Genomic DNA, 22,462 nt, shown 5'->3' with positions numbered 1-22,462 from the left:
TTTCACTTCATATTTTGTAACCAGGTCTTAATCTGAAATGCATCCAACAGTAATTTCTGGAAAGTTCAGGGAAACCCTCTTTTTAAGAATTTGCCAATATAGATCTGAACACAAAAGCATGAACCTACAGAGATCAAATGAATACAACGTTACCAGTAATACAGCAGGAAAAGAAAATTGGGGAGTGTTATGGCCAGCTGAATCCCCTGCCATGTGGGAATCAGGTAAGCAATCCCAGGAAGAATCATTATTCCAAGGGTGAAGAACATCTGTATCACAATTCCAACAATCCTTCGCTGATCTGAGCCAACTATTTCTGTCACTGAAGGGAGGGAAAAAACAAACAGAAATAAACCCTATTCAAGTTAAAAACATTACATTTGCAATGTTGGCTCACGGTTATGCAAGGGGTTCTACCTTGGATTACAGCTGAAGATTCCCTTTTTAAAAAAAAGTATGTGTAACCCATGTGCCTAATAGGGAGCTATTAGAGAGGAGAAAGGGGGAGGAATGAGTTGTCTGGGTCACTGTTGCTAGGCCAATGCACAGTTAGTATTCCATGTCCAGACATTTCTGGAATTGGGTGCTGCACTTTTGGTCATGCTCAATAGGCTCCCTGTTGCTGGACTCAGACTCCATTGAGGGCAAATAGTTAGGGCAGCTGCTTTATAAAAAGACACATGACCTACATGGGTTGGGAGAAGTTCAGGTGCAGGAGCAGGCTGGCTGCCCCTAACTCTGAAGCATTCTGCAGCAGGCTAGTGTTATGGTTAACTCTCCAACACAGGGCAGCTCTGGCAGCGTTAGTTTCCCGCTCCCATTTCTTCTTTCTATGACCATCTTCTTTCATTTTAATTGTATACCTGGAATATTATTTGATTTTTAGCCAAACTGTTCTAGTTAAATTGTCTTAACCAGTATGGGTCACAATCTCTCTTCTTAGTTAAATGTGGTGCTGGAGAAAGAGTCATCTGTATTTGGCTCTTCTTGGTTTTGTATTTTTATTGTAACAGAGTTTTTCATGTATATACTTAATACTGATTGGTTGGTTAATTGGCTGACTAGCTGATTGAGTCATTCTACAGTTCAACAGAGAAGGAGAAAGAATCTTCTTGGGCTTCAGTTGGAGATTTCTGCAAGCAAGAGATGGGAATATATTGTTGCAGTGCTTTTGACTCAGCAGACTGTTTTGAGTTCATGAGCAAAGACTCTAACTGAGACTGAAGAGAACTCCAACTACAACTTTTGGAACTTTGAGTTACTTCTCACTGTGAGCTGTGAGTTTGTGGGGACTAACCTGTTAGATTTAATTGGTTTGGTTTTTTGTTTCTATTTATGTATAACTCTGAAAATAATATATGTGGATTATGAAGTAGCCCTGTTATGTAATAGAAAATAAGCTATTATTATTGTGTTTCTTTATCATAAGAGTTTATAAAGTTGGTACTTAAGAATTAAGTTAATTACTTTTGCTCTTTTTTTTAAACTTGATTGTGTGGAGGTTGACCCTGCGCAGATGCAGAGGAATTTGTATCACTGCTGACTGAGAGCTCCTTAACATCAAGACTCAGAGACTCAATCCATATACATTGAACTCCCAAAATCTTGTCCCAGTAAAAACTGGGTTCAGAGTAAAATCTAAGATTCTTTGGGGGCAGCCTCTTCTTGGATTGTTCCAAAGTACCGTGTTAATAATTTGAAGGGTATATCTGCTCCACAATATTACAGGAACCAACCTCCAAGTGTACTGAAGTCAATGTTTTGGTATAAAGTATATGTTCCCTATAGATCAATATATGAGGCATAAAAGCAGCAAAGAGTCCTGTGGCACCTTATAGACTAACAGACGTATTGGAGCATGAGCTTTCGTGGGTGAATACCCATTTCGTCGAATGCATAGTAACTTAGGCCAATGATCAGCCTTAAATGTACCTGCTGGTAAAGCAAAGGGATAAATAAATCACACTGACCAAGGTGTGGTCAATACTAGAAAATTAGGTCAGCATAACTACGTCATTCAGGGAAAAATCAACACCATTAACTGGCATAGTTAAGCCACCTAAGACATCGATGGAAGAATTTTTCCATTGACCTAGCTACCACCTCTCAGGGAGGTGGATTACTTACGCAGATGGGAGAACCTCTCCCATCTGCGTAGGTAGTGTCTACACTGAAGCACTACAGAGGTGCAGCTGCAGTGTAGACAAGCCCTTAGGCTGTTAAGTACCTATGTCACTTTTGAAAAAGGGACTTTGCATTTCAAGGCTATATGTACACTACAGAGTTAAGTTGACTTAATTTATGTTGACGCTCATAAACCACTGTAATTGCATCACTTGTGCATGTTCACACAAAGCTCCTTGTGTTGGTGGAGTGCATCCACAGTTGGTGCTCCAGCATCAACAGAGAAAAAAGTGCACCATGGGTCATTATCCCACTGTGCAACTCACCACCTTCTGCTGCTCGGAGTTCTGGGAATGGATCACAGTGCATCATGGGTGCAGGCTCACCATCCCATGATGCAGTTTTCTCCATCCCATCATTCCATGAGTTTCCAACTACTTTTCAACTGCCTCTGTAAACTGTGTGCCTGCCATCTCTTCCTGATAGCATGAATCCTGCACTGCTCTCCACTCTTGTTATGAACACAACACAGCCGATCCTGCAGTATTTCATGACCTGCACATCTGAAAATGAATCAGCGGTGTCTGTCCTGCTCTGTGCCATGGAAAGAAACAATTCAAGATTGATGTTCGAATTCACAAAGGAGCTGCACACAGTGGAGCATCGCTATTGGGTTTGGAAAACAAGCACTGAGTGGTGGGATCGCATTGTTATGCAGCTCTGGGATGATGAGCAGTGGCTGCAGAACTTTCAGATGTGCAAAGCCACCTTCCTGGAACTGTGTGGAACTTGCCCCTGCCCTGTAGTGCAAGAACACCAAAATGAGAGCTGCCCACATGGTGGAAAAGCAAGTAGCAATCACTGTGTGGAAGCTGGCAATTCCGACTGCTATTGGTCAGTCGCAAATCAGTTTGGAGTTAGGAAGTCCACCGTAGGGGTTGTGATTATGCAAGTGTACAGGGCCATTAATTGCCTCCTGTTCCGAAGGACTGCAACTCAATGTATGGGAAATAATGGATGGCTTTGCAACAATGGGATTCCCTAACTGCGGTGGGGCAATAGATGGCAAGCATATCCCACTTTTGGCCCCAGACCATCTTGCAACAGATTACATCAACAGAAAGGGCTACTTCTCTATGGTATTGCAGGTGCTGGTGGATCACTGGGGTTGTTTCACTGACATAATTATGGGGTTGTCAGGGAAGGTGCACACATCTTCAGGAACACTGGCCCGTATAGAGAGCTGCTTGCAGGGACTTTCTTTCCACACCAAAATATTCCAAGAGGGGATGTGGAAATGCCAATAGTGATCCCGGGAGACTCTGCCTGCCCCTTACTCCTGTGGCTCATGAAGCCTTACACCGGAAACCTTGACAGCAGCAAGGAGTGCTTCAACAACAGGCTCAGCAGGTGCAGAATGTCCATTGAATGTGCATTTGGTAGATTAAAGGGTCGCTGGTGCTGCCTTTTTGGCAGGTTAGACCTCAATGAGGAAAATATTCCCATGGTCATAGCAGCCTGCTGTGCTCTGCATAACATTTGTGAAGCTAAGGGGGAAAAGTTTCTCCGGGATGGAGCATTGAGGTGGATCACTTGGTGGCTGATTTTGCGCAGCCAGATATCAGAGTTATTAGAGGGGCTCTGGGTGGGCTATTTGCATCAGGGTTATGTTATGTTCCAGCAATGATCTATCTCCATTGGTTCCTTTCACCTCAGATCATTGGTGAACAACTGTGCAGTTCTCACCTGGCTTCACATTCAGGTAGTCTGTCCACCAACATCCATTCCCTCAATCTCCCCACCCAAAAAAGGGGAAAAGTACATTTCTTACCAATAACATAAGCTGTCATCCAGGTTCCCTTTCCAAATACACCTTGTAGGAAGCGAAAGATCAAAAATATGGAAAAATTTGGTGCAAATGCCACAACGAGGCCACATAACCCTACCCCGAGGCAGGAGTAGAGGTAAATACGGATTCTGCCATATCTGCCAAAAACAAAACAAAAAAAGAGAGAGCGAAAATGTTGAAAGATGACTAACATTTTCCTTCTTGACTTAGGAGAAGGTTTCAATTCCAGCCACAAACTAAGTCTTGTCTTGATGCTATCAGTCTTGTAAGGTTTCCCATCACTAGGCCTTACGATGGTGGCTATCTGAGTCTTTCTTGTACTGGCTCCTAGGAAGTGGAACTCTCTCCTCCTGGATACTAATCTCAGCCTCTCTGTCTCCATTTTTAAAGTGGTGATGGAAAATGTTTAGGCCCAGTTTTTGGAAAACAGTTTCTAATTTTGCATGGTGCACTTAAATTATAGAAATTAGAATGCTCCTATTGAAATAAATGGGACTTTTGCTATTGACTTCAACATGTGCATGATTATTCCCTTAAACTGACTATTTTAAGTACAGTCACACCCTGTGTAGGAAATGTCTTACCCTTTACTAGAATGCCAAATGAAGCAGCATCATAAATATTCTGTTTAGAGCTTATAATGTCTATCTTACAGAATTTTAATTTTGTATTCATTAGTATTGAATTTTAAACATTTTATCCCAACAATATTAATGGATAAGCCAAACCTAACTACAGGCCCAAACTAGAGTTAGTTTTTAAAAAAGTCATTTTTTAAAAATAAAAAATAGTTTTGATCAAAATAAAAAACATTCTTTTTGCTCAACATTTCCTGTGGTTTTTTTATTGGCCAAAACCCAACCAACTAACACCCTTCCCCCCCCCCAAACCCCAGAAACCAAAAAGAATTTATTTTTTAACAAAAGCAATTTCTGAATATTTTTGGGGTTTGTTTTTGGGTGGAAGGAGTTGTTGTTGGGGAGAGGACAAAAAACAAGCTAATAAGAAATTTTGAACAAAATGACAAAAAAAATCCTAAGAAAAATAAGTGGAATTTTTCTATCAGCTCTAGGTAAAACCCTTTTGAACTTTGTGGTAAAAGAGACATTTACAGATCCAAATGTTGTGGCTAAGGTGTAATTCTATAATAATATAAATTATTTCTATTATCATTTCACCCAAGTCTGTCAAGGCACTTTACAAGCATCATGATTCTCTCCGATTTGATCATGAGGTAACTAGTTTATAGTTGCTGCCCTGAAATGTTGTCTTCATCCAGTGTTAACCTTGCTTTAAATCCGTTTATTTTGAATGCAGCTAAGCGAATACTTTCAACCAATGATTTATTGGCTCACTCTCTCTCTCCCTCTTTCTGTTTGCGAATTGTCTGTGTAAAGATTACATTTTTTTTCTTCAGCTGATTCTTTTAAAAAAATTATTCACTTAAGAATGTTTGCAAATAATCCTTGCTCTCTACCATATTTGAGAGCTTTGTTGTGTGACTTCGGTATGCAAAAGTTGTATTGTTTGCTTTTGATTGGACATGTAGGTCACATGGTAAGTTTGTCCCCTACTGGATGACCATAATTCTCAGTACAATGAGGTTTTTATTGTAAATGTTTTTGTTTAGGAGTTCAAAGTGCTTTATCTGAGAATATTCTCTGTGTGCTCTGCCTAACAAAATCACCTACTAGGATATTCATGGATAGCAAACAGAAAAGGAGCACAAACAGCAAAGGTTAATATATTTTTCAAATCAAAGAAATATTCATCTACAGTGAAATTCACCCCTGTACTTTGGGCTGGCATTAGGACTGCACTCCATTTAATTCTGACTTAATTATTTAAAATAAGGCTTCCTTCTCCTATTTTGAAGGGAAAGTTGGACTTAAGTAGTGCTTAGCTCTGGCGTTGGTCCTGTTTACAGGACTGGATTTCACCCACACATTTTTTGCAGTATTCAATCAGCTCTAAAAATGTTGAAGACTAATCGTAACCATGACCTTGGTGGTCAACATATGGGTATGTATGCCTTATGTGTGAACTGAGAGGGTTGTAGCACTGAGTTTCTTCTTCCTCTCTCAAAGGAGCTGCTTTCTTCATCAATGGCCATATGCCCCCCTCCGAAATTGCCAACCCCATAACTCTCTATGAATGCTTGCTTTTCATTTCTGTGTTCCTCTGTACTTCCTGAGTCCAAATGTGAACAGAAATTATGAAATACCACAAGAAGGGCTCTTTTCATGCTATTTTAAGTCCTATCAGGACCAGGAAGTACTAGAAATCTCACGAAGTTTCCAGACCAATTTTACAGACTCAGGAAGTTAAGTTTATGTGAGCTGGGACCTGCTTATTGGAATGGAACTCAACCTCCAAACTTTGAATGTTTGCATACGGTGATTACAGTGCGTTTCTGCCTCTGTAAGGTAGACTTGCATTAACACACATACTGTACCTGTCTGCAGCATAGCCTAGAGTGAATGCTCCTGTCAGAAACCCCAGATTGAGAACAGCTTGTGTTAGATCTAGCATCCAGGCATTGGCACACAAAAGGTTATACTGTGGGAACAAGCAAGAGATATATTAATATTCACCCACAGAGATGTAATATTTTTCCTCAAAGCAAAACATTTTAGCAATTGTGTTGCTCCAGGACAAAAAAATGCCTGAGCAAAAACCTGATCACTAAGTGTTTGAGAAACCACTTTCAAGCTTGTTTGTTTTTTACCACCTCATCCATTACCATCCCATCTCAAATATCCCTTTTTAATAAAAATTTATTAAGACGATGCTAATGCAGGCTGCTCCAATAACGCTTGAATTCCATAGACTTCCTGTATCCCTAGCAGTCTGGTTCCAGATCTAGCACAGAGACTTTTTTCTTAGTGCCTCCTAGGCAAAAGTAGAGCTACTTGACCTGTGAGGGTGCAGAAAACAAATGTCAAACCAATTTTTGACATGTTGAAAATATTTTTCTTGCTGTAGCTTTCTCAGATCCTTCAATTCTTTATATTGCAGCAGCTATTACAGGATGATAAAATGCTGCTACTGCATTCATCTGAAGAATTCATGGGGGGAGGAGGGAGGAAAGGAAATAGACCAGAAACAAAAATAAAACCAAATTAAAAATTCATTTGTTGTGTGGATAGTATTTTGTTGGCAATTACTTTACAGGATCGTGGAGCACAATTACATGCCAACCTAGCTAAGTAAGTCCTGCAGACCTTATTGGAGTCAGGAGTTTTTGATCTCAGACTGGAATGTCCTTATCAACAATGAGGACTTAGGCAAAAGCGAAGTTAAGAATAAACTGAGGTAATATTCTCTGCAGTTTTAGCCATTTATTAAATAGCACTCTAGAAAGAGTTTCCAAGGATGAGCTGTAATAAATAATATTAATAATAATATTTTACAGCTGAGTTAACTGAGGTACAGAGCATTTGCAATGCATTTAGTATTTCAAGTTCACACTCATAATAATGTATATCAGATGAAGGTGCTCAAATACTGCAGTGATGGGGGCGGGGCATAGAAGTACTTAGATAGAATGAAGACATCTTCTATTTCACATTGGCCAAGATTTTTAAAAGTAATAGTCTAAAGATAAGCTTTAAAATCCATATTTAGGCACCTAAATAAGTGGTCCAACTTTTTTAAGTGCTTACGTCCCACTACATACAGTTTTTTCAAGAACATGGTGAGAGATTTCAGGAGGAATGTTTGAAACCACCCACACAGGCAAACACAGCCTATTTGGTTTTTAAAACTAGCTAATCGAGTAGAAAATACGGAGCCAGCTGATCTTCTGTAGGTGGAAGAAAAGCAAGGATGGCACCAGTAAGCCTCTTCCCTTTCTCCACCAGACCCTGTGGAAGTCACTCTACCAGTCACTGGGAAATGGATCTCTACCTGATATCTTGGAGCATAACCAGCCAGAGGGGCGAGATGGAGTCAGGGAGCAGTCACCCTCTGTGATACACTCTTCTGGAAATATATTGGAAACAACTGCCGGAAAGAATCTGGACCAATAGTCCCCGAAACTTAAAGTTGTTTAATGAGAATTAAGGTTGCTCAGCACCATGTAAGGTCAAGGTCTTAAAGAGAGAGACCAACTAGTAAATGAACAAAGGAGCTCAGTGTTGGACCGCAGTAAAGAGCCCCTCACCAAGGAGACCAACGCAACGAAGGCCTATTTAGGACCTTGCTTGCTCTTAAAGCAGAAAGTCCTGACAGAAGACTTCTGTCCACAAGCCCTGCAATCAAAGAAGTAAAATAGGCAGAAAAAGTAAAAAAGTTAGTCTCATCAGAGCTAATAATGGATTATTGTGAGCACAGAATGAAAAGGATTTAAAATGAAATACTTTTAAAATAAACATATCATGAAAGGAAAATGTTTTTGATCTCAAATCCTTAACAGAATTTACAGGCAGACTTAAGTTACACATAAATACATTTTAAAACTAATTAATTTTAAATCACTTACTTTAATTCCACTGTCCGAATTCAGCGTTCAGGACCTCATTTTTCTAACACTGAAATTGGCATCAGGCTTATTGCCCATGTCTCAATTCTCCCAGGAGAAACAAGGATACCTGAACACTTCAAATCAAAGCAAATTCACCTTTCACATATATGCGTTTGTAGTGCCACTTTTGAAACCCAGAGTTGGATTCCAATCTCATTCACTTGGCTGTAAATGAGGAACAGGGGCCACTGAAGTCAATGGAATTACACTGGCACAAAACTGCATAGTTGAGATGAGAACCAGGTCCATTGCCTATAAATCTGAGCTCACAGATGTCTAAGTATCCTGCTTTGACTCATGAATCATTGGCATGGACAGAATTATAAGTGCAGATGTAGAGACCTCATTGAAAATGTGAGCCATACTTTTCAAGCCTATTCTTCTAGGACAAAATTTCTCTCATTGCGGAGCCTCCACACACCTAAGCTCCAAAGACACCCTTTCAGTCCCATGCTTTAGCAGTTTGGAGGCCGTTGTCTTGTGGTGCCTTTTGGTATTAAAGACTGGGTTTTCCAAAAGCACATCATAAGTAACTTAGGGTCATAAGTTGCAGTGAAAGTCAACAGTCCCTTAGGTGCTTTGGAAAAATCCGACCCATTATTATTAATATTTTGATAATACTCAGAGATGTTTTACAAACACAGGCCCCAGTACTGCAAGCTGTTCTGCGCTAGCGGACCCCTGCACTCCTGCATGGAGCGCCGTTGACTTCCGTCATGGAACAGCTTGAAGGATTGGTCTGTAGAGATAGATGGGCTCCTTGCCTTGGAAAGTTAATACGCTTGATCCTTTTAAAAGTATATATTTATTTTTGAAATAAGTTAATCCAAATGTAAGATAAACAGAGAAAAAGTGAACAACCTGACATGAAGGGCCAGGCAGAGAGAGTGCATCAAAGACAAGAGAAAATATGCTTCCTTTACAATACCCTTGTACCTCAACATACATTTGCAGCTGACAGTTGAAATAAACTCTTGCCTTAAAATATCAGTCAACTACTTTAAATCACTTGTCTCTTGTTTCATGGAAAACACGAGACAATGGATAACAGTAAGGCACTGTGAGTACTTTCAAAAGGATTTATAGTGTAAAATGCTTAAGTAAATTAACTGATACCTTATAAGTCAATCCTAAGTTTTGCTCGGGTCCATATATTTAAATATTCTTGCCGGAGCTAAGAATTCTTGGCTCTGTTTTTTGTTATTTTTTGTCTGTGCAGTTCTACTTAAATGCTCTTTATATAAACAGTGTTGTTATAGCCGCATTAGTCCCAGGATATATAGAAAAGCAAGGTGGGTAATATCTTATATTGAACCAACCATAGGTGCTGGAACTAGGAGAACTGGGGGTGCCGCACCCTGGCTCGAAGTGGTTTCCATCACATACAGGTTTTGCAGTTTGGTCCAATGGCTCTCAGCAGCCCCACTATACAAATTGTTCCGGCATCACTGGGACCAATTTCTATTGACGAGAGAAACAAGCTTTTGAGCTTCCACAGAGCTCTTCTTCATCCTTTTCATTAATAGAGTTAACCTTTAACATAGAAGTGTCTATAGAGCAAAGGATTGTTTGAGTTCTACAGCCCGTCACTCCCAGACCACCCTTGGATTGGTTTGGTAGTGTCCAGAGGTAAAAGTGAGCTGGTACAGGACAGTACGGCATACTGGTAAGAAGCGGCCACCAGTACCGACCCGTACACAGTGGACGTTAAAGGACTGCTGCGGCAGCGCTTTAATGTTGCTGCCCCTCCACCCCCCCACACCCCCCGAGCAGCTATGAGTGGGGGGCAAAAGGGGCAGCTGTCCTGGGGTCTGGAGATTTAAAAGGGCCTGGGGCTCCCGGCCACCGCCGCTGATACCGCTGCAGCGGCCGGAGCGCAGGGCATCGTGGGCCAGGCAGCATGGAAGGGCTGGCTGGGGGAGGCTGACCCCCAGCCCCATCCCTTCCACCGGAGACCCCACACCGGTAAGACTTTTAAGTTACTTTCACCTCTGGTAATGTCTGGAAGTTACCACCATCTGAAAGCTGTTTGGTGGCCTGGATGAAAAGAATTGGTGATTTCAGTCTAGTTCTTAAAAGAGAATCAACCCCATTTCAGAACATTCACTAGCAACTAGCACCCTGGTTGGCAGCCTCAACAAAAAGGCGTGGTTTTAATGTGAATGTAAAGGTTTAAGGTAATGTAAAAGTGTAATGTAAATGTCTAGAAAACATGGCCTATGAGGAAAGATTGGAAAAAATTGGGTTTGTTTAGTCTGGAGAAGAGAAGACTGAGAGGGGACATGATAACAGTTTTCAAGTACATAAAAGGTGTTACAAGGTGGAGGGTGAAAAATTGTTCTTCTTATCCTCTGAGGACAGGACCAGAAGCAATGGGCTTAAATTGCAGCAAGAGAGGCTTAGGTTGGACATTAGAAAAAACTTTCTGTCAGGATAGTTAAGCACTGGAACAAATTGCATAGGGAGATTGTGGTATCTTTGTCATTAGAGGTTTTTAAGAACAGGTTAGACAAAAACCTGTCAGGAATGGTCTGTCTTAGTTCTCCTTTGAGTGCAGGGGACTGGACTAGATGACCTATGACTGGAACCCCAACCACCCTCTCAGTCCTAGCAGTGATCCCATGCAGAAATGTGCAGAAGTGTACCAGGCTGTATCTGTTCTGTAGCTATAAAGACCTAAGGTCCAGACTGAACCATTGTTCACAAATTGTGCTCACAGTCATTGAAAGGAATGCTTTGCTCTTTGTGCATGGGAAAAGAAAATATAGGCTTCAGAATGGAGGGGGTCACAAACCTCCCTCTCAATCTTCTGCTTGGTGTCCAGGGTCAGTAATGTAGAGAATCCAAAAATCCAGAGCCCTTTCTGCCTGGGCCTCATATGTCTTGCGTCATCTTTCATTGTTTCTTATTAACCTTTCCAACTTGGCAGCCCTGTGAAATCAGAGCTGTATAGTGCGTCTGCTGAAAATAAACTATAAAAGATTTCTGAGAGGTCACACTAGGGGTGGTCTAAACCAAAAACCTCAGGTCTGAGCATCTCACAAACACTGGGCAAGTTTGGATCTAGATTCACATCTAATTCTGAGGATTTGCCTTTCTGTCTCTCAGCCACTGTGCTCCCTTTCTCCCCAAAATTTGGACAAGTTCAGGCCCAGACCAGAACTTTGCCCCTCTATTCTGAGTCTAATTCAAATGGAAGACCTAACATTCGGAGGAAGTTAAGGAGGTAAGTTAATTTCAGGCTCAGCTCCTCAGCATCCATTGATGTGTGTGTCAGAAACCACTTGTCCACACACACAATAATGCACTGCTTAAGGCTGGGATGTCCACATTTTACAACACTGAGGGCTGCACTGACAACTTGTGGGCTACACACTTCATTTGTTAACACAGTTTCCATACAGTACGTAACAAAATGCACATTTTCACACTATATGCTTGAACTATATTCTTCCTCAATTTAATATGGTAGATGAATTCATAACCAGTACCAATCTGAACTCCTCTGCTCTCTCCTCCAGTGACATGTGCAGAGACCAGTCACTGCGAGCAGTCGAGGTAGGAGCTTAGGAGAGAAGAAACCACCTACTTCAGGACAGTGCCATGACTCTCACCTGCACTGGGTTATAAATAAAGGAATGAAGAGGGGAAAGCTGATGTCAATACTTCCCCCACCAAGTCCCTTGGAGCTGCCGGATTGTAGGGGATGAAAGTATCCCCTGGTGAGGAGCCAGATGCCTGGAAGGTGCTAAATGCTCTCACCACCCATTGAACAGACATTCAGACCAAACTCCAATGATTTTTTTTTAAACTGTGGTGCAATTATTTGGGACCATTTTAGTTTACTTTGCCTATTTTACTTAGCCAAGAAAAGAGTATTAAGTTATCTATCTCCCTAGAGAGAGGGAAGGAAATCCCCAACATGTCTAAGGATTTCACAGCTGAAATAACCTTTAAACAAAGGAGGAGGATGGGTCTGAAATGAGCACTGAGAAGGTCAAGGTCATGACTAATACCTGGCAAACAAAATGGTTATTACAGTGTCTCCCCTCACAGTATGTCTGTCAGAGAACAGATATTTTTTATTTTGGACTGACACTCAGATTGAGTTAGGGGATAGCAAGTACTCCACAATCTTTCTGTGTAGTTCAAGGACTGATGACAATGGGAGTTATAGGTATTCAGCAGCACCTCGCTTTTCCGTATAGAGGTGCAAGTGATTTGGGACCTGAGCCAAAGGCTACTGAAGTTGACAGGGTCTTTCCATGGCTTCAATAAGCTTTGGATTGGGCCCCCCGTCCCTGTGATACAACTAAGGACAGTCTTCTGTTCCGGTACTGAGCGGGATACTGGAAAGCTCATACCTTAGTCCTTCAGCACCATGTATACCTTTCCCTGACTTCCCAGATTCACCCCTGCATTGCCTTACATGATAATAATTCATCAGAGGACCTGGAAGCATTGCACCTTTGGCCTGAGGATCTGAAAGCACTGTACAGTCAGTCACAACTAATCTTCACAAGAGACAGGTGAGATAAGTAAATATTTGATTTACAACTATTATTCATTAATTGACCAATACTAGGTGTTTTTCTATGCCCGTCTACAATGAATTGAAGGTCTCAGCCCAGTTCTGGCTGAACAAGTGTCCATTTGAAAAAACCACCAGCAAAACGGACATCCTACTTGGCAGTATTAATAGAAGACCAGTTTATTCTCTCAGTTCTGCAGGTGGTGCCTCCAGGGGAGGGCGGAAGTACATTGCTAGGGCAACCTGGGACAGCTCAGACTGCTGCTACCCAGTCTCTACTTGCTTTGGGGGTGTATCGATTCTCTCATACTCCAAAGCATTTTTCACCAGCACTTCACTGAAATCAAACTTCAAGCTGATTCAGCTCAGGTGTGGGTGGGGGGTAAACAGCCCCTTTTCTTTGTTTTATCAGAACAAGATGTGCTAAGAGACCTCCTCAGGGCAGATTTTCTACTCTACCTTGTTCAGAGGTGAGCACATCGGTGGAACTCCATAATGACAAAATAAAACGGCAGATCAGACTTCACTCTTAAGTTGCTGTGTCGCAAGAACCCGAGTAGTGGGGTTTGTTTGGTTTTGATTTTGTTTTTGTTTTTTGCCTGAATTTTCATACATGCCTTCAGGGTCCAGCTTGAATCTCTTGTAGACCACCCAGAATGATACCAAGCTTTCTAATGTGAAATCGGCCTCCTTTCTTTTTTCTTTTTTTAAACTTTTTCTTTTCTTATTACCACTGCTGCCTTCACACTGGCAAAATAAGGAGAGATTTCTAAACTCATCCCAACTCTGTGCAAACATAGAAGAAAATAGCAGTTATCAAATCTTTGAAGTCAATGTCCCAGCTTCTCATCCAGTGTAAATTGGTGCAGCTTCTCTGAAATAAATGGGGCTGGGAAGATCTGCCCTACCTGAAGCACAATCATTTTTATATGGGGGAAACCTTACTGAGAATTTGTAGTGAACCCATCTCTTGGCACTAAATCAGTCCCTTGTCCGCTCCCGCCACCCTCTCACTGCTCCTCAAACCCTACATGATAATATGAAAGAGTAGCACTGATTTCTTGGATTAACCCAGACGTACTAATCAAGGTAAGTGTAGGCTTTGGGGCTTTTCCGTAATGTCGAATTAATTCTTCTGGAGTAGTATAGAAAAAGGAACAGCTGTTTTCTCTCCACCAAAGCTTTGACTGTCATGTTAGTCACTGCTTTAAGATGCTGTAAAAGTTGTAAGGTAAACATTACTGAACTGGTTACTGATCTCTTTGAAAATATTGTCCTGGTTTTTTGAGACAGCTGCCAAGTATCAGAGCATGATGATTTATTTGCAACAAGTGTAGTAGGATAATGTGTTCTGGTGATGATTTGTCCTTCTCAGACCTCACACTTGGGCAATGAATTGTTGCCAAGTCTCAAAATTACATAACTTTCGTCATAAGAAAGTGTTGCTGAGAGGCCACATTGGAATCAGTTCATTATGCTAAACGTGTGCCAGAAAGGCTGCTATTCAGTATGGAACACACCAGCTTTGCTATTCGCAGTTGATGAATCCATAGATTACTGTCTCTGCTGGCATCTGAATCTGTAGATTTGTCTACAATCCATTAACATACCACTAGGCGTCATCATTGCCAAAAATGTTTGGCGAAAATTACCCACCCTTTGCAAAGCTTTATCAGTAGTTAGTGGAAATGATCTAGGCTCAGCTTTTTTTTTTTTCTTTCCAATTTCTGGTCCACTGTATGGAGCTGCTGAATCACTGCACCTTCTTGCAGCTCTAGCCACATCCTCTTTTCAGCCTGCACCACCCATTTGCGGAACTGCCTTTTAGTGACTCCACTCCCATTCCTAAGGAAATGCAATCTGGACCCCCGCATTATTTATGCTGATATCATCTGCCATAAATGGGGAATGAATTTAAGCCAAGATCTGTATCTCCTCTACGGTTCCCTTTCCCAGCAAAATCTGACAAGCCATTTGATTCCAAACCTACTGCTGACCCAACTAGTTTCTTTTTCCAGGTTCATGAGGAGTAACAAAAGCTCAAGAAAAACAAGTGGAAACAATATTTGATTTTATTTTGGGGGTATTTCCCAAATACTTAATTTCACTGAGCTTTGAGTGTTCTCTTAAAAAGGGAAACTTAATTACATTTGTGGAATTGTTGTGAGGTTTTACAGATAAAGTCAAACTGATTTCAGTGCATTTGCTGCAATCTGCATCTTAAAATCATTTTGATCACTATTTTGTCTAGCTTTATTCCACCTCAGGATCAGGGAACTAAAGGGCTCTAGCTGCATTATGTACTGAGAGTTAATGGGTTTGCCTTTTGTAAGGCAACTCTGTCTGATTTTAGGTGCCTGCAAGGAAAAGCATGACCCAAAGCTGTAGAGTCCACAACCCATCCTGGTACAATATGCAAAACTTCAAGCTGCAGTGGCAAGGAGAAAGAGGACTTGCTGTTGTACCTCCATAAGATACCAAGAATGTTTTATAAATGAATCTTAGGTTTTGCTGTTTCACCCATCATTAAGGCCTGAAGAAGCTAAATAGAGTTGCCAAGTGTTGTCCATAATGGATGTTATAGCGGATTCTTTTCTCCTTCTCCTCCTTAAAATACCTCATTGTGAAAGGACCCGCTTCCAGGCACCTACCCTAGATGTAATTTAATTAATCCAGCTACAATGGAATAGGCATCAGGCACTTCAGGTGCTGCTCATGTGCCAGCTCCGGAGTTCCCATCAAACCAAACAATTACTTTTACTTAGTGGTTACTGTAACTGAAGCTGCCTGTGGAACTATTTCGAAACAATTTAACAAATTAACTAGACATAAAATAATAGAAATTGACACCATATACAGGTGTTTCCCACGGAGAGAGCCAGACCCTTTTGCACCACCATAGCAGTGTGAAGGGATCAGAACAAAGATGAGAAGCCCGCCCTGCATATTTCATTAATTTAATAATTCCTCACAAATCAATCCCTCCAGTCCTCTGATCATTTTTCTCTCTCTGGTTATAAGGTGCTCAGAACTGAATGCAGCATTTCAGGTGTGATTACATAAGAACCGGAGAGAGTGGAACTGTTACACCCCTGTTCTGTGGGGTGACATCTTTGCATAGCAGCCTGTGTTTGCATTTGTCTTTGAGCTACCGTATCACACTGCAAACTTGTGCCTAATTTGCTGTCTAATAGCCCCCTGCAAATTTCTTTCATCATTGCTGCTTTTCAAGTCTCTCCCTCCCACGAACATCTGCTTTTCAGATTACTATGCTAAATCATCCTTTTGATTTAGTCTCCCTGGTCATGTTCTCGAGAAACTTAATCAGATATGAAATAACACATGTTTAAACAGAGTACAAAAAGAACAGTTCATTTGTATAAAAATGGAGGGTTTAGAAAGAGCAGGCACATTAGAAAAGGCGTAGCTGTTTCAATGGTCAAATTAGATAGGACACTATTATGTCTAACTTGATTTCTCATCTAAATTTTATGGAAGTCCTAATTTAGGATTAACTTGGTCTTCCCTTTCCAAGTGTGTTATATTTAACATGTTTACATTGTGAATTGCCTGCTGTGTCACTGCTTAGTAGATGAGTAAAGCTGATAGTTAGGTATGTTGGAGCCAGATCCAAGCTACAGGGACTGGACTCTTGGGCCCTGATCCACAGCCCAGTGAAGTCAATGGAAGTCTTTCTACTGATCCCAGAACTCTTTGAATCAGGCCTTTGGAGTCTGAAAAGAGTCCTGTGAATGCTGCTACTTGGTATACCATATGGTCACCTGGGAAAGAAGGACATGCTCTCTAGCCTATTACTATTCTTATGTCCTTGTCTTTAGGCATTGTACAAGGGCCTGTTATTTTACAGAAGAATATTCAGAGGCTTAGGGGGTAGATTTTCTAAGGCATAAAGGACAATTAGGTGCCCAACTTCCAGTCATGTCCAATGGGAGTTGGATGCCTAACAGCCTTCATGCCTTTGAAAATCTCCTCAGTCAGTAAGAGCACTCTTGTCCAGTGGCCTTTCCTCCCCACACCTTATATGAGCCATCCAACCTCCTTCTTATTATTTTTGGTAGAGGATTTGGCACGCAACAGTGGTGAAAATCAAAACCACACTTCTTATTTGGCTGGTTTTCAGCAGCTTGTTCATGTGCACCTGGAGCATTGCCGTAAGGTTCCCATTCACCATTCCATTGGTCACCTTCTTTTTCCCTGTAGCCCTGCTTTTCACTTACATGCGCGCTGCTGAACACATAGGTGAATGTGGTACAGTCTGAAGATGTTTGCCAATGGAACTTTGAACTTCAGCTCCCACTACTTGCTTTGACGACTCACAAGTTTCATTTTCTCGATGCATTAGCTAGTGAGCAGGGAGGGTTTTTTTCTTGCTGCTGATGCAAAATCATAGTGGTTGCATCAGATACAGAATAATCTTTTACCTACTGCTGCTATAAATGGACTCTGAGTGAAGCTTTACATTGCTGGTTTTGCTCACCCACTTTCAACAGTCATCAGGGTCAACAGCTGAAAAAGCATGGACAAAAAAGTAATCTCACTGCCCCCCATCCCACCCCCACACACGCACCCAATTTTCATTTTAAAAATAATGTCAGTTAAATGGTACTGGACTGAAAGCTCTGGAGGCTGAATTTCTCTGTACATCTCCCGGACAAGTATGACATAGGCAGCAGTGCAAGTTTCCCCTGCCAGTGAGATTCAGCCCTCACCTGGAATAGCCACTCCTAGGAATCTGAACATATTTAATTTTCCTTGCCCATTCAATCCATTGCTGAGACAGCAAACAAATCTACTCAGTGAAGTCTGTGATTAATGTTTTTTGAGGTGTGGATTCTTATCTGCCAGGGAGTAAATTATGACACTGACACGTTGCAAACAGCTCGCACTCAGCAGCTTATTCTAGTTTTCAGTTATTGCTAACCTGAACCAGCTTTGATTCTATGACCTGAAGGTGGATGTTCTGTATCCAGTTACCAATCTCCAGGGCCGCTCATTTGCTTTTATTTAACATTTATTCAGGGCATACAGTGTTCTAGGCACTTTACGGAATGCGTATAAGGAAAGTTTCCTGCCCTGAAGACGTCATAACCTAAGAAGAGACAAAGTAGAACAACTGATGACAGGACGGGCTGAGGAAAGGAGGATGAGACTATAAACTCTTTGGGTTAGGGACTGTCTCTTTGTACAGCACCTAGCACAAGGGGGTCCTGATCCAGGACTGGGGCACCATGGCACTATGGTAATATAAAGTGAGAACCTGCAGGGATGGAACTGTGGGGGCTTAGGGCTGCTGATGCCTCCACATTGCCACAGGAGGCTTAGGCTGGGCTTCCATGGGAAGATCCTGTGAGACTGGGTTTGGCAGAAAGTACCAACCACCAGGACTGGAGTGGCAGCTTCAGAAAGCCCTCTGACTGGCTGATACCAGTATATAAACCAGGAAGCCATGAAAGGGAGCTCTCTGAGCAACAACATAGACTGCCTGCATGTCTCTGCTCCAGACCCTGCTTGTGAGAGATCCTAGACTCCAGCTTCTGATCCTGCCTGCCTCCTAACTCTCGGTTTGCCCTCTGACCTGTTGCGGACTCTGACCATGCAGTACCTGAGTTAGTTATCTTTCTGACGCATGACTCTCGCTTTTGTTCTCTGGCGTACCTGGAACTCTGACCTCCCAGTATCTGACTTGGCCTGCCTACTGACACTTGACTCTTGGTTTGCCCTCTGGTCTATCCTGGATCTGACCTCCTGGTACCCGACCTGCCCCGACTCCTGCTCCAACCACTAGGTCTGACTTCCCAGGTCCTGGTCATCACATACAAATAAATAATAATGGGAAGATTGCAGGACCATGGGCACAGCAGTCAAATCATGTGGTGGTTTTGATACAGTATACAACACTTCATGAAGATTACATACCTAATTTATGTAAATGTATTTTAGTTATGGTGTTTCCGAGCACTACAGTTATCACCGTTATTTACATACACATGCACCTCTAGTGCTGAGGCTATGGATTAGAGTCACATTGTACTGCACCGACTACACGTCTATAATCAAGATCTAGCACAGCTTATTGGTTGTCCTTTTGCGGCCCAATAAAGAATAACTATTTGCCAACACATACCACAAAAGGAGTAATGGAGTGACTGCAGTTTTCCATTCTACAGGAAATAACTCTGGCATTTCAGATACCAGTGTGTGGTAACTCTTGGCAAAATCTGAATTTTTAATGACAACCAACGTAATTCTATTTTCCTATCGAGGCTCAGGACACACAGAAGTGGTTAGATACTAATTATTTATTACTAGTAAGTCTAGATGCTTACTCAAATAAATTATATAATATCCATATAACTGGGCAGATCATGAGCTGCTATAAATCAGCAGCAGTCAATTGAGCAACATTAATTTATACCAGCCAAGGACCTGCCCTTAAATGACCACTCTAATGCCTCAGTTGCAATGACATTACTCTTTGTTTATTTTAGTCCAGCATTACAGCGGCAAGAAAGCAGTATCCCCATTTGAGTTCATCTGCTCCAGAGAGTCAATACTAAGGATCTTTCAGATTAGCTCACCCTGGTATTACTGCTTGAGAATACTCAATATCCTGATTCAGTTGGAAATTTCAGAGAAACTTTAATGGGACAAGAATAAAGTTTTCATCAAAAACATCTATACTCCATATGTATTGCTCTAGCAATTGATTTTTATTTTACAATCCCGCTCTGACAATGAAAACACTGATTGGAAAATTTTGATTTCCCTTACCTCACTGACGATCGTTGAGTGGGGTTGTTTGTATACCCAGCCATCCTGGCATGAAGTAAGCGGCACATTGTCCAAACTGCGATTAGTAAAGTGGGACAGTGGGTTGGCACAGCTCACAGAGGTGTTATTCCACTCTATGTCAAATCTCTCACACTGGCCACTGGAAAACCTGTTCACCAGGTTCAGAGCCGGCACAGTATAGTTTTGTTCCTCTTCAAGGGTCCAGCCACATCTCTCACTTAATTCAGCTGCACCAGGGATCCTGCACCAATAGTGCTCTGGTGCGTGCCCAAGAAATACCACTCCAACAAATAGAAAAGAAAAAGTTATGCCTGTCTGGCAAAGGAGGAAAAAGACCCTCTTTTGGAACCTTCCAAATTCCCCAGCTTCTTTTAAAACCTCATCAAAAGACGGCATTGTGTGCAGTAGGTTTTCAATTCGGAGGGATCCAAGAGATGGCAGAGTCAACAGCTTTCAAACTTTGTAACTAGTGCTAGTGCTTCCTGTAGCCGTATCTGTGTGGACTGTCTCTCTCTCTCTCTCCCTCTCCTCACACACACACACACACACATAATCACAGTAGCATAAGCAGCTTTGGAACAGAGCAAAGTTCCACAGACCCACCCAGAGTGTTACAGTATGTCAAGAGGCATGAGGCTTACACACAGCAGTTTAGGAGAGCAATATAAAGTGGGTAAACATACGGTAAGAGAGAAGGGGGCGTGTGTTTCCTATCCAGAATGTTAAACAGATTATGTAATAAAAACAATTAACTCTTTAGGGACAGACGTGCAGTAAACACCAGCTCTGCAGGCAATGGTGTACTGCAGTTGTCTTTACAAAGGGGTCCCAGAAAAATGCAGAGTGTTAAATAAAAACATAACCGAGGGGAAGCTGCTGCAAAAGTAGCAATGAGCGATGCTGTCAACGTTCTGGGTGGCAGTGACAGAAATGTTCATAAAAAGCTATGAAGTCTCCCCTTCGGCACACAGGAGTTATTTCTGCAGCAATGTTCTAGTGCTCATCCAAAGTGCTATTGAGCCATCTGTGCAGCTTTCATTGGAACTGCTTTTTCCTTTCTATGTTATAATTAAAGAAAGGTTGTCAGGTAGCGTATGCCCAAAATATTGGAGCTTCTTTTCAAAATAGGTCTATTTGTGCTTTGACCTGTTTATGTAGGTTTTTATACGGCCTCATTCATCTTAGTATCTGAGCATCCCCTGCTCTCTCCTTTCCCAGAGGAGCTATACATTTAGTTAGTTGATAAAGGGCCAGGGACTTGTGGGGGCCAGAGATCAAAGTGGGCTGGGGGTGGGTGACACTTCCAGAGGGCAATCTAAGCCACAGAAAGGATGGGTTTTGCATTTAGAATTCTGAAAGTGGTGAGATTTGTGGCCACTCTTATCTCTTTACAGGAATAAGTCGAGGTCCAGTTCCCAGGGCAGTTCTGTCTTTGGCAATTACCTGTCTCTTACTGGTCATTGTTGTCATTGATGGAATGTTATGGTTGTGGAGATAGAAGCAATCTTTTAGGTAGCTAGGTCCAATCCCATGGAGGGCTTTGAATATCAGTACAGACAACTTGAAATGGTGCCCTGGGAGGAAGCACAGATCTGAGGTGATGTGCTCACGATGACTTGTGAGTTGCAAAATAATGAAACCGGGAGAGCATGAATGCAGGCTCACTGTGGGCAGGTCTGTGTCTGACGTGGTGTGGTGCAATCTTCTGGCCAGTTGCAGACAAAAGTGGGTGGGTTTTTTTTGCCACCAGAGTTATCTGTGAAGCCAATAAAACTGAAGAGTCCAAAAGAAAGAGGGCTTATCCCTGAAAATCTCAATTATCAGGGAGGAGAACTTTTCTCAGGACAATCAGTGGCTGAGAGGGCCATGCTTAGCTGAATTCAACCCAAATTCCAAGCCTCTTATAATTTCACTCCTTTGTGATAAAATCTGCATTTAAAATATGACCACTCAAATATGAAATGAAAAAAGACTTAGTTTAGCAAAGCCCCACCAACTGTCAGATTTAAAAAAAACAACCCTGAGGAATCTAAAAGACAAACATTTCTTCTAACCATCATCCCTTTTATCAGCTAGACTCTGTATCTGGAAGTTGTTACAGAACGGTGCTTGTGTTTGGTTGGCAAGCTCAGTTCCCATCCATGTGAACACAGCTCCCAACACATAATTTTGAAATATCATCACTTGAGTCCCCCAGTTGTCCTAGTCAAGCCAAAAGTTGGACGGTAAAAACCAAGAAACACAGGCAGACTCTGTAACGGCACTAAACTAGAGCTGGGCATGTAACAGCGTTTTCAGTTGCCAGCTGTTTTGAAAAATAAATCATTTTGGGTCAAACAGAAACATTAATAGCAAATTAGAGAGCCAAAAAAAATCGCTTGGGGTTGAATGAAACATTTCTTTTCACTAAATCGTTTTTGTTCTTAACTATCTTTTAAAAATAAAATTAAAGGAAATTTGGAAACAGAATATCAAAACATTTCATTTGGAAAATATCAAACCAAAACATTTCCATTTTGGGATTTTTGTAGGTGACATTGACATGAATTTGTAATATGCTTTGATGTCTCTGAATCTAAAACTTCTCTGGGAAAAAATTTCAGCTGAAAAATTTCACCCA

The 22,462-nt window shown here is 41.6% G+C and overlaps 1 protein-coding gene across 1 annotated transcript in view; it reads right to left on the bottom strand.

The window, feature by feature from the left end:
- The window catches only part of SLC22A3 (solute carrier family 22 member 3), a 50,123-nt gene extending 29,646 nt beyond the window's left edge, over positions 1-20,477 (bottom strand). Inside the window, exons 1-4 of the mRNA XM_045011431.1 lie at positions 19,822-20,477; positions 6,429-6,532; positions 3,956-4,110; positions 154-322 (exon numbers count right to left, since the gene is read on the bottom strand). Coding sequence (XP_044867366.1) covers positions 154-322; positions 3,956-4,110; positions 6,429-6,532; positions 19,822-20,238 — 845 coding nt within the window. The 5' untranslated portion in view covers positions 20,239-20,477. The remainder of the gene's footprint in view (positions 1-153; positions 323-3,955; positions 4,111-6,428; positions 6,533-19,821) is intronic.
- Positions 20,478-22,462: the final 1,985 nt, after the last annotated feature.

The sequence above is a fragment of the Mauremys mutica genome, chromosome 3, assembly GCF_020497125.1.
Source record: "Mauremys mutica isolate MM-2020 ecotype Southern chromosome 3, ASM2049712v1, whole genome shotgun sequence".
NCBI classification, from domain to species: Eukaryota; Metazoa; Chordata; order Testudines; family Geoemydidae; genus Mauremys; species Mauremys mutica.
Note: the sequence above shows the minus strand (reverse complement) of the source record. Positions and strands in the feature narration are given on the sequence as shown.